General features: G+C 64.6%; 1 protein-coding gene across 2 annotated transcripts in view; it reads right to left on the bottom strand.

The window, feature by feature from the left end:
• The window catches only part of SHANK2 (SH3 and multiple ankyrin repeat domains 2), a 471,077-nt gene that overhangs the window by 260,638 nt on the left and 197,847 nt on the right, over positions 1-12,592 (bottom strand). For both annotated transcript variants that reach the window (XM_080817139.1, XM_080817138.1), the window contains exon 12: positions 10,908-11,223. In XM_080817139.1, coding sequence (XP_080673265.1) covers positions 10,908-11,223 — 316 coding nt within the window. The remainder of the gene's footprint in view (positions 1-10,907; positions 11,224-12,592) is intronic.

Raw genomic sequence — 12,592 nt, 5'->3', positions numbered from 1 at the left:
CCGCGTGTACTCTCTCTCTCTCAGTAAATAAATCTTTAAAGAAAGGGAAATCAAAGACCCTTGCGATGCGGAAATCGGGGAGACCCCTGGTATCTGACATTTTTTCCGCTCCGCTGTGCAGGACAGCCACTCCGGGTGAGGGAACGCCCCTGTCCCCGGAGAGCTTTGATGATCACACGCGCCGCTGCCCCAGCCCTGCGGACTCCTCACCAGACGCGGGGCCGCCTTCCTGCTTTATGTTTTTTCACAACGAGCCACTGTTCCCAAGCCCACGTCCCGCCGGCGGGAGGGTGAGACATGCCCCTGCCGGCTCGGCAGGGGACTATGCAAGGCCAAGGGGCAGCTTCACAGAGAACAGGCCACACAGTTTCCGTCACAACATCCCTGCACTATAGCGATGGGTGGCCAGAGCCGGCCACGTCCACGAGGGGGGGCAGAGGGCACGCCCACCCCCGTTCTAACCATGGAGAGTCCCAGGAGTCATGCTGGCTCGTTGTCCCAGGATGGGGGCTTTCGAGAAGGCAGGTGGACGAACGCGGGCAGAGATTCCAACCTGGGAAACCACCCTGGGTCTCAGAAAGGGGCCCATTCGTGTCAGAAACTCGCGGCCACGATGGGCAGGGTCTAGAGCGTTCTGTGAGGAAGGTCTCCCCTCTGGGCAGGGGCTGCTGGGGGCAGGCTAGCAGGGAGAATTCCAGAAGCTGATGGGACCACTCCCTCATGGGAGCTGATGTGACCCCTCCGTGTTCCTTTGGTCCCGTGCTTTTCCCAGATCTGTACCCTTGATAAACGACCCACGTCGTTTATCACAGAGTATGGCCGTGCTGTGTTCTATATCCTGACTTTGTCACTCGCCATCACGACTCGGGGAGCTGGCCAGGGGAGCCCATGTCCACACGTGCAAAGCCGGAGGCTGGGACGTGCTCAGTGTCTACCCTCGTGATTAGCACACGGGGAAGGACTGACGGCTGGGTCTGTCTACCTGACCCCAGTAGCCAGAGCCCGCCTGAACCCACATGGGGCAGAGCTGTCCTGAGTGCCCACCAGGGCTCCGAGGTCCTCCGTCCTCACGTTCTCCTCTCCCGAGAGACATCATTCCCCTCCCAGAGCCTTCTTTAATCAAGTTCCAGCCACAGATGGAGGTCACAGAATCCCGGTGGCCCAGGTGGCCTTGCCCAGTGGCTCCATACCACCTCCTTCCTTAACCTCTCCTAGCCCAGCCAGCTAAAGCTTGGTGGACAGGAAAACCCAGACGTTCCCAGTGATGGTTAGCCCGTATCCTAGGCACGCCAGGGGCTCCTGGAGCAGGTGACTTTGGCAAGAGGCATGCTGTGTGACCCCCTCCGGTCCAAGGAAACAGCACGGCAGGCCAGCGGGAGGCAGGGAGGAAGGGCAGTCTGGGTCTCGTGCCTGTCACATGAGAGAAGGCGGGAAAGCCAGAACGGCTCTGCCAAGTTCCCACTTGCCAGGACGCTGCCAGTACCCTGCCTGGGGACATGAGTCATTCATTCGATCGGCCTCATCCCAGCCTGACTCAGGGTTCCCTTGGCCCAGGTCTGAGAGCTGAGAGGAGAGCAGGGACCCAGGTACGTGGGGGCTCCTCCTTGGCTTACAGATGGGGGAAGTGGGTCTTGGTGACCAAGGGGACCCAGCTTCTCTGCAACAGGCAACCTGGCCCCCGGGGCCACTCCACCTGGACCCAAACAGCTGGGAAGAGGCCTGGGGCAGGCAGGCTTCGGGAGAAAACCACACACCAGGGTCCCTGGGCCTCTGGACGTGTGCAGTGGCTGAATTATCCTTGCTGCGCTGGCCACGTCCGCACTCAGCGGGGGCAGGGCAAGCCCCAGCACTGGGGCTGCAGGAGGACACATGAGGGAACAGAGATGGGCAGCTCCGCTCCCGGCGGCTTTGACAGCAGTTGTGCTCTCGGTCCTGCCCTCCCCCCCACAGGGAGCCCCCCGCCACCCCGCCGGCATTTTCCACCTGTTCTGGATTCTTCCAGAAAGCAGGTCCCTGCGCTCTGCCCCTCCCCCTCCCAGGGTCCCTTCCTGTCCGGGCAGCACTGGGACACTGACTGGGGCCCGACGTCAGCCACCACGTCTCCTGCAGGGTCTGGGAGCGTCCAGGTGGGGAGCCCCTTCCCCGTGCCCGCACCTCCCATTGAGCACACGTGGTCAGGTTCTGGTCCCTCGGGGCCACACGCTCCCGATTCCCCTCGGGGGGTCCCAGAGGCCGTTACCATGTGGCCTCTGGCTTCCCTGAGAGCCAGGTCCCAGCGCCTGCATCTCTGGGAGGAGCCAGGGCGAGGGCACAAGAGGGCACCCCGGCGAGGCCGCCAACAGGCCCTCCTCCCCGACCTAGAGACACCCCCGGGCTGTCCTCCCGCAGAACCTCTTCCCCAGGGCAGGTGGGGCCTGTCGCCTGCATGGTCATCCCCCTGTGCAGCAGGAGGCCGCAGTCCCTCGGATCTCTGGGGACGTGCTATGGGGTCCTGGCCTGAATGGTGCCGGGCCCCACACCGGGGCTGGCATCAAAGCAGACTCCTGGCCTGCGTGACCAGCTCTGACCCGGCTCCCCCATCATCTCGTGCTCTCCCCCGATGCTCTGAGTCTCAGCTCTATCCCTGTCCCTTTGCTCCTGGACCACCGCATCCAAACTGGACTCGAACCCGGTCTTCGTGACCACGGCTGCCCGGGGAGCATACGGTTTCCCTCTGGGTCACATCGTTCATGTATCCACGGACTGATTTATCATCTGATTCTAAGGGCGGGGAGCACCTCGGGCTCGTTCCCCGCCCGGGACCCTGTGCCCAGCGCACAGCGGGCCCTCCGCTGAGTGGACCTCGTCGCCACTCGCACACCTATTGGCCTGGGGTCTTCACCCACCGGGTGACCACGGGGCATGGGCCCTGCCTTCTGGACCCCCGACGGCGGGAGGCGGGTCTGCACCTGGCGGCGGGCGGCCACGGCTTGAACCCGGCTCGGGGCGACGCGGCTCAGCGGACGGCGCAGAAGAGGCGCCTCGGGGCAGAGGCTCCCGGAACGGGCTCTCGCCGCGGCCGCTTCACCTCCCGTCGTCGGAAGGGCCTGCTCTCTGCCAACCAGCCGGCTGACGGGACCCGGGCTGGAACCCCCGTGTTGTGCTGCGAGTTCAGGCGCGGGTGGGGCTGGGGCGGTCGTCAGAAGGCACGGCCATCCCACCTCTCCTTCCGGAGCCCGTGTCAGCGCTGCAGGCGACGGAGGAGAAACGTCGCTTTCCGTCTCAGTACACCGTGGAGGCCTCGGGGTCCTGCCGGGTCTTGTTTTACGGTGTCTGTAAAGCACCTGTCCTTCGCGACCCATTTTGAAAGGACGGTTGGAGGCGTAAAACCGCTAGTAGGTCTGGGGCCTGTTCATTCTCACGTGGAAACAGAGGCACGCCCGCCGAGCTCGCGTCCGACGGGACACTCCTGCCGCGGGCCTGACACGTTACAGCGCGGAGCGGCGGGTTTATTAGCCCGGGCCCGACCAGAACGCGCGCAGCACTCAGCCCGTCAGCCCGTCAGCCTCGCGGGGCCCGTGGACGCCCCCACGCGCGGCGGGACCGAGGGGGCCGGCACGTCCCCCCGCGCAGCCAGCGGGCTGAGGGACCGTGACGGGTCATCGCCCCGGGTGCTGGGGAGAGAGCGTCGTCCGAGCCACACCTGGGGCTCCCGCAGGAAAGGGAGTTGGGAAGCAGGGAATTTAGGGTATGACGCGTAGATGCACAGACCCTTCTCCTTCCGCGGTCCTGCCTGCTCCCCCGCCTTGAACGCAAGCTCCCCGAAGGCTGGTTGCTCATGACTTCATCCCAGGTGCCTGACGGTGCTTGGCACGAACCAGGTGCTCGTTCACTGTGTGTTGGACCCAGGAAGGGAAGGATGGGTGGGCGGGTGTGGGATGGGCCGGTGGGTGGAGAGCAGCAGGGGCGGGTGAAGACGGGGTCGATGGATGGAGGGAGCGAGGGGGAGGAGGAGGGAGCGTGCCGGTGTTTGAACCGGTCGAGCTGGGTTAGAGCCCAGCTGCTTCTACCCAAAGTTACGACAACGAGAGGAAGGGGAGGAATGAGGTAGGAAGACAGAGCAGTTACAGCACCTGGCACGGCCCCTCCCCCACACGTGCTCGCACGCACACCACACACCACAGACCACACGTGCTTGTCATTGTCACGGAACAGGGTTGTGCACCCATGATCTCGTCTCTATGTTAGCAACCTCGTATGGCTCCCTAAAAATGTAACGTGGTTGCACGTCCATTTTCTATTTTTAGCTTGCCTGCACTGGGGGGTGTGGGTACCCATCCGTCTGCTTCTCCATCCGCCCCACCCTCCATTCCCTAACCCACCCACCCACCCACCCATCCACTCATCCATCCATCCATCCATCCATCCACTCATCCATCCGTCCATCTGTCCGTCCATCCACCCATCCACTCACCCATCCATCTGTCCATCCACTCAACCATCCACCTTCCCACTTACCCAAACATCATATCCATTCGTCCACCCAAATTTCACAAGGCCCTGCCCGATGCCCAGCTGACTGATTACTCCAGGTGTTAGACAAGTGAGCTAACCTCTCGAAGCCTAGTTTCCAGTCTTCTAAGAGGGGATGATCCCCCATGCCTGGAGAATGAGTCGACAGGAACTACTCTTTGCAGGTGGGACGTGAACATTAGAAGAATTCCCACTCCCTGCTTCTCCTGGAAAGGGGGTCACAATTGCCTGTGGGCGCCAGCTGCCTCCAGCAGGCACCAGAGTGTGGGTCACTGGGCAGAGAAGTCCAAGTGAACCCAGCTCCCGTCTGGGCAGCTCTGTGTCTTGAGCCACTCTGCAGACGGTCAGGTCCCTAACTATCAATCCATGCCGGGAAAGGCTTTGTCAAACAGGGAGGAATTAGTTCCTCTAGACCAGAGGGCAGCCACGGTTCTAGGCACCAGCACTGGTGTGTGATTCCCCATGGAAGCTAAAGCATCTTCTCATTCCAGGTTAATCTGAGCCTCACAAAGCCCCATTTTACAGATGGGAAAATGGAGGTTCCACATATAGTGACCTAGACACAGAGGTACAGAGCTGAGCGCACATCCTGCTCCTCGACGCCAGCCCAGGGCTCCCAGGAGGGTCCCTGCTCCACGAAGTCATGAGCCCAGGGGACCATGACCTCTTCTGCACGGGAAGGTGTCCGGTTTTAGGCACTGTGTCTGTGGCAGCAGGAGCCAGAGCCCCGCGGTGGCTCAGGGCTGGGAGTGCCATCCCCGCTCGGGAAAGGAGGCCCCGGGGGCCCGACGGAGGCCACTCCCTCCTGCCTGCACAGTGAGGATGGTCTGAAATTGCCTACCCCAAACTGTCAACATTTCCCTTGTCATCCATCCAAGAACAGCCAGACAGAATTGCGACCACGCTGTTTGGTATGAGGTAAGTCACTGAATTCTGAGTATCAGAAAATTGGTGGCTGGCTGTGGGTGACGTGGATGAGTGAACTGAGCCATTTCCCAGCTAGCCCGGGTGACCAGGGACCTGTTGGGGTTGGGGCCCACTAAAATTGGGGTGTCCCCAGGTTTCCGGCTCGCTCAGGGTGAGTGGAAGGCGAGTGTTGCCAGCTTGGTGGTTTGGTGCCACGTTCAGGGTGCCACGTCCAGCCCCAAAGGTCCCAAGATCTTATCTGGTGACTGTTGTCTCTTCGGGGGAAAGCGCAGACCCTCTGTCTCCCCTGTATCATCGGCACCAGCTCCGCTCTGCGTTGGAGCCAGGAAGACACAGAGGAATCCTCGGTGCCCACCACCCTGTGCCCTGTGGTCCCAGCATGGGCTCTGGGCTCTGGCCTGCCTCTGGGGCTCCGGTCACAGCACCCTCCACTCCACAGCCTCCCCATGAGGCCCTAAGAAGGGACCTGGGGAGGGATGGTCATCAAGGTGTCCCATCCCACTGGCCGCAGGGACACTGGCTGGGGCAGCAGCACGAGCCAGGACTTCTGTGGCCCTGAGAAGTGAGATCCACCAGGCACCAGCTTTGTGCGGCTCTGCCAACACTCTCTGTGGTGACCCAGGCCACTGGAGTGGGGTTTCTGCCCGTTTGCAAGCCCCAGGCCACCCCTGGCTCCAGCAAAAAGAGGGCGGGGGTGGGGGGAAGATGACATGTCAGGAGTCCCCGAGGGACAGGGAACAGTTCTGAATGTCCACCCTTCCTCATACATCCCACTCTCTGTCCCTGTCACAGCGGACCCCTCACCAACCCCCACCCTGACGCCCAGAGGGCCCACTGCTTTCCCCGCTTTGGGATCTCCCTTTCTCTAGGGAGCCCCCCACCTCTCCCAAGGAGCTCTGAGCCCTGAGGGGCTCTGCCAGGGGCTCCTGTGTCCCCAGGCCCTCAACTCCATAACCTCTGGTGGGGGGACACGGCAATTCATGAGTTCACGCAAGCGACCGAGAGAGCGATCTCTGAATGTCCCCGAACACGGAAGGAGAGCAAGAGGCTGAGGAGAGGCGGTCTGCCCGGTGCCCGGACACTGACTCCGCAGCAGCCGAGATGTGCCTGCTCCCCCGGGGGGCCGCTGGCCTGCCCTGCCTCACCTCTAGGTGACAGACGTAAGCCCAGGGAGCCCCACTCTCCATGGACCCCTCCTCCTGACCTCGTGGTGACGTGCCATTAGCGCCCCGGGACGGGCAGCCCCCGCCGCACCTGGCCCGTGGCCCGCCCTCTCCCTACCCTGCTGGTGGGCGTGCACCTCCGCTCCCTCTCTGGGTCAGGACGGGCACAGGAGAGGAGCAGCTGTCGCACTGAGTTCTCATGGAGGAAACTGGCTCTCTGCTCCCGTGGGAGAGCCAAGCTTTGGTCCCCGTGGCCCCAGGAAGCAGGGAGAGGGCTCGCAGGGATGAACGGTGACCCGAGCCAGAGGGGCACCACTGTGCCCTTTCACACCCAGAAGCCTGACAAGATGGGAGCTTCATCTCCTGGCAGGGGGGTGCAGGGATAGGTGCACTCCCCTGACCCCAGAACCTTCCAGGACCCCCCAGAAGGGGGTGCGGTCTCTGATTCCTGACCTGGGGCTCTACCCTGTGAGCAAAGCTGCTCTGGGATCCGAGGCCCCGTGTCGGGCTGGCCTGCCTTCCCGGGAGCTCGCGGATGCACAGGCACCACTCACGGAGCACAGACTGCTAATGACGACGTCACCCTCCCCCAGAGGGACCCTGGGCCCAGGCCTGCGGCTGGCCCGGCTGCCCCACACCGGGGCCCTCCTCGGACGGCCAGCTCCCCGCCCTCTGCAGGCTCCTGGCCCCTCTGCCGTCTTATCCACCCCAAACCCCACACACCTGCGTGTTCCCAGCGTCCCGCGGCCGGGCTAGGGAGACGAGGGGGACTTGCGCAAACGTGCTGAGCCCCTGCCCGTCCCGCCCAAAGGCTCCAGCTCGGAGGAAGGCCACCAGCCGGCCACGGGCCGCATGAAGCTCTCCTGCTCTCAAAAGCCCTCCCCTGTGCTGAACTATACCGACCCCGGAGATGTGCTCTCGGTAGGACGGTGCCCAGGATGCCTCCTCGTGCTGGTGAGGCCGGGGCAGCCTGCCGGGTCACTGGAGGGGTCCCGCTGGGACCCAGGTCCTCCCATCCATGAGGACTCAGCGGGAGGGCCCTGGGGCCATGGTTCTTAGGGACGCGGACGCGCCACGCTGTGAGCCACTAGAGGGCGCCATCGCAGGCACCCGACGCCGGCTTGGAAAGCGCGGCAGGTCCCTGGGTTCTGACCTCTGTGGGCCTCGGCCTCCCTCCCTCGCACTCAGGTCAGCGGGCGAGGGAAGGCCAGCTCCGTGGGGGACGCTCACCCGGACCCTAGCACGCAGGCCAGCCAGGGAGGAAGCTGGGCAGGGACTCGGGCAGCTGGGGAGACCCCGGGGTCCCTCCCCCGGGCATCGTCTGCACCTGAGCGGGGGCCGCACCGATGTGCCCATCATCTCCCGGCTGGGGCTCCCGGGGCCTCGCTCGGCATGCAGGCAGACGGGCTCTGCCCGACCGCGGGCGGAGTGCCTGGCGTGCCCACCAGCCGCGAGGCAGAAAGTGGGGGGCAAGGTGGGAGTGCGGACCAGAGGCCAGGAGGCTGAGTTTCCCTCTACGGGGCTGAGTGACCTTCTTCACCTGGACAGTGACCCCAGGGCCGGCCCGACGGGCCAGAGGGTCTTTCTAAGTGGTGCCAACAGCCCAGAGCAGCAAACGCATCTGGGGAGCCCCCCGTGAGGCTGATTGGCCTCAGAACGCGCGGTGGACGGTCACCAAACTCTACTTATTGGTCCCAGAGCACCCGCCCCCTCGCAGGGGGAAACCTGGAGCAGAACGGTCAGTGGTCCGTGCGGGCACACGGTGGTGCGGAGCACAGCTGGGACGGCGACCCGTGGAGACCCGCGGACGGAGGGGTGTGCCGGGCCGGGCCTGCCCCTCCACCGCCTGCGGCCTTAGCCCCACCCCGGCCTCCGCGAGAACCGGTGAGGGCTCTCAGGGCACCCAGGCCACCCCGAGTCTGGCAGCTGGTTTCTTCCTCGCAAGAGCCCCATGTGCTGTGCGCAGCCAGCACCCGTCTGCCCCGGGAAGGGGTCAGGCTCTCTGCTACGAAGACAAGGACAGAGTGGAGGGATTCAGCCCCTGCCCCAAGCCCCCACCAGGCCCAGGGGCGATGCTGTGGGGTCCCGTATCTGGCGTCCCCCATTACCCGGGCTGGTCTGTATGGCTGGTTCTGCACCTAGACATGGCTTGAAAGGCCAGATCGTGGTCTCCCAGTCGGGAGGCAGAGCGCCTGCCGTGTGGCTCAAACGCCCACCGTTCCCTCACATCCCAGCGGGAAGCAGGTGTACCCCACAGGCCCCTGGTAGGACAGGGGAGGGTTGCGGGAAGGACCCCAGCAGCGCACGGCTCCCGTCGCCAGCAGGGGAGCTGGATCCTGAGGGACATGGGACAGGAGGGCTTGTGTGCTGGGGCGTGGAGGAGGGGCAGAAGGCAGGGCTCCTGTCGGTGTCACGGCAGGACAGACAACAGCCCCGAAGTGGGGGGCAAGCCTGGACGGCCAGTCCCCCTGCCCACAGCTCTAGGTGACAAAGGCAACAAAACCCGCCAAGTGCCTTTTTTGGGGGCTGGATGCGGATCTGAGCTTCGCCTAAGGGCCAGCGTGGACTGAGCACGTCCTGTGTGCAAGGTGCGGGCACAAACTCACTCACAGCATCTTAAAAACAACCCCCAGGGGGCCGGTCTTCTCAGGATCCCACTTCGCAGGCGAGGCTCACGGTGTTAAGCAGCTGGCCCGGGGCAGGGTCTAGAACACGTGCCTAGAGATCCCGGTAGCAAGCGCTCAGGACAGACGCCGTGAGGACCTCCCACGCACCTGCACAGGACCCGGGGGACGGCCAGGCGGGGCCCCAGCAAGGCACCCCAGGGCGCTGCTCCCTCACACGCACTCATTTGCCGTGTTGTGGTTCCTGGCCCCGCCGCCTTCCGTGTCTTATTAGATTTCGTGCTGGAAGAAGGAGACGCGCTTCTCAAAACTATAGTCATAATTCCAGTGAACGGTGCAAAGTGGAATTTGCCACCCCGGGGGGAAGCCTTTAATTTAGTTTTAAACTGTTCTTAGCACCTGGGACGTCTCCCTTGGGGTGACTCCGAGTGAGAATCTAGACCAGAGCCAGAAACTGGATCTCACTGTTCAGAGCACGAGGCGGGTGGGCAGTGGCCGGGATGGGGGGCGGATGTGGGCCTGGGGTGGGCCGGCAGCCCGAGCCTCAGGCCCAAGACCCCTACCCGGGGGTGGGGGCGGGAGACGTGGTTCCCGCAGGCACGTTCTCCTGATCCGGACACCTGACCCACTGCTGCTCAGGGTCATGGCCGTCAGCCTCCTGCAGGGACCGCGTGAGGCGCTAACGCCCCCTCCCACCCGGGCTCCCAGCCTGCACCCTGCTCCGGAGACCCGGAACCTAGGGGACGGAGCCCCCAGGAAGCATCACAGACGTTAGCCGAGGCGTCAGCAACCCTCACTCGGCAGGTGCACCCGGTGCCTTCAGAGGCCTGGGTGGGGACGGGAACAAGCCGGATGGAAAGGAGAATCTGGGGACACGCTGGACTTACGGGGACACGTGGGTCTCACCAGAGCCCTGTGCCAGCCGGGAAAACACTGGTCTGTGAGCCTTCCCGGGCCACCATGGCTGAGGGCAGAGTCAAGCGCACCAACACCCGAGACCCTCACGGCGCAGGAACCGGGAGGGAAGGGCCCAGCGCTCGGCAGCACGAGCACCGGGGCCTGGGCCCGAAACGGAGCACAGTGGGCCTGGCGGGGCGGGAGGCCGGGGCTGCTCCCCCAGCAGCGGCCGGCCCCAAGCCTGGTCCCCGGGGGCCCCAGCCAAGAGCCCCCCCCGCCGCCAGAAGTCCCTTCCTCATGTGACCGATTCTGAAGGGGCTTGGCCAGGGGAGAGCATGCCGGGAGACTGCCGGGGGGAGGGCCCAGAGCCCAGTGTGAGCCTTCATTCTGGATCACGAGTTTGCGGTCAACGGGGTCCCTGGGAGAGCTCGGCAACGGGCAGGCTGCTGGCCTCGGCTCCCACTCGGCGCACGGTTCACTGTCAGAGCCAGAAGCCGATGCGCATGGAAGGAAAATGAGGCCTCCGACCCAGCCCCAGCCCCGAGCCGCCCCCGGAAGCTCAGCCTCGCCCCCTACACCTGCCCTGGGCGGTCACCATGGGCACGTGCTCACGCAGTGACCCAACGTCCAGGCTGGAACAAAGCAGGCATTCTGGCCAACCTTTAGGCGTGCCCCGCACCCTAGAAACAAGGAGCCATGGCGCGGAGAGAGCTTCCTCTCCCGGTCCCCTCGGGAGACCCCCGGCTCCTCGCCAGCACCCCTCCCATCCCCGGCCACTCCTTACCCGACGTGCCAGGACGGCTGGGGCCTCTTGCCATCCTCGCCGGCACCGCCCAGCCTGTTGAGCGACGGGGACCGGCTGCGGGGCCCGGGGGCGTAGCTCCCAAGGGTCCTGGCGGCCCCCTCGGGCTTGCCGGGCGTCTGCTGCAGCAGCTGGGGTGAGAGACTGCGGTGGGAGGTGGCGGAGCAGACGGCCCAGTCGGGCGTGCTGGCGTTGAGGTTGTTGTCACTGTTGGAGCGCAGCAGGACCCGGGGGGCGGCCAGCGTGTTGGGGGGCCGCCGCCGGCGGTTGGAGTACGCCGGGGCCTCTCGGAAGGGCACTGGGTCAGAGAGAACAAGAAGAGGTGGGTAAGTGCGTGTGTGGCGCGGTCGGTGCAGGGCAGGGGTGCAGAGAGACCCTGCTGGCCCCTGGGTGTGCAGAGCCTGCCGCGTGTGCAGAGCCCCGACTGTGTGTGCAGAGCCTGCCGCGTGTGCAGAGCCCACCCCGACACAGAAGCAGAGACGAGATGGACACTGAAAATGTCTCCATTCCATGGAGGCTCAAGCTAAGGCTTGAGATGGAAGGGGCTCGGGGTCCGCCTTCCATCCGGGCCAGCGCCTGCTCCTTCAGCGGCCAAGACATGTGTGAAGACCTCACGATGTGGCTGGGACACAGAGTTCCTCCTCGCCACCACCTGAACTTGGCTCCTGGGAGGGGATGAACCAGGTCCCCCTGAAACTCATGTGCCGGAGCGCGCACCCTCGATGCCTGAAACCGTATCTGGACGTGGGCCTTCACAGACACGATCAAGGTAACCCAGGGTCACTGGGCTCTGATCCCGTGTGACCGGGGTCCTTATATGAGGAGGGCACCAGAACACAGACACACACGGAGGGACGACCCCATGAGGACACAGAGAGAGGACAGCCATCCGCACACGAGGGGAGAGGCCGCAGGGGGACCCCGCCCTGCCCGTGCATCTCAGGCTTTGGTCTCCAGGACGGGGGGACAGTGAGTCCCACTGTGTGAACCCCTCCACCTCTGGGGCTTTGTCGCGGCCACCCCCGCACACGCACGTGGCCCTCTGCGTACTGTTCGGGGGGGTCTGCTTCGGGACCAAGCACACTGCTTTCTCCACCCACCAAGCCAGGGCCCAGCAGTGCACAACGGGAAGGCGCGAGCACGCCTCATCCGTCTTCTACAAAGTTCTGGACCACAGGCGAGGCCCTCCCTCTGCCGAGTGCAGCGTGCCCAGGGAGTCAGAATGAGGACACTGCCCGCAGGGACCATGAGGACAGACATCCACTCCAGCTACTCCGAGGGCTGGAGCCAGAAATAGAAAGCGTCCTTTCTTAGAAGCCTCATGTCAAGAAAAGTCGCCCTCCAGGCCCCTGGAGAAGACGCCGATGCCCCTGGAAGCAAGGGACGCGGGCTTCCTTCAAGCACCTGCCCCTGGCGGCATCCCGTGCACTGTGGGATCTCAATGCTCCACAACGAGGCCAGGCGAGCGAGCCCTCGAATCTGTGCCGCCCTCGGCCAGACCAGCGGTGCAGGGCCGCAGAAGGCACGCGCCCTCCTGGGGAACACCCCCGGTAGCCCACGGTCCCCACCGCCCCAGGTCAGAGGCTGCGGTGATGGACTCCATGAAAGTGAAGGACAGGTGCGCCCCTCCGAGCCTGGGCACCCCCATCAACCCCCTGCCACCGGCC

Source organism: Martes martes, assembly GCF_963455335.1.
Source record: "Martes martes genome assembly, chromosome: 10".
NCBI lineage: Eukaryota > Metazoa > Chordata > Mammalia > Carnivora > Mustelidae > Martes > Martes martes.
The sequence above is the reverse complement of the archived record's forward strand: the minus strand, read 5'-3'. Positions and strand labels throughout refer to the sequence as shown.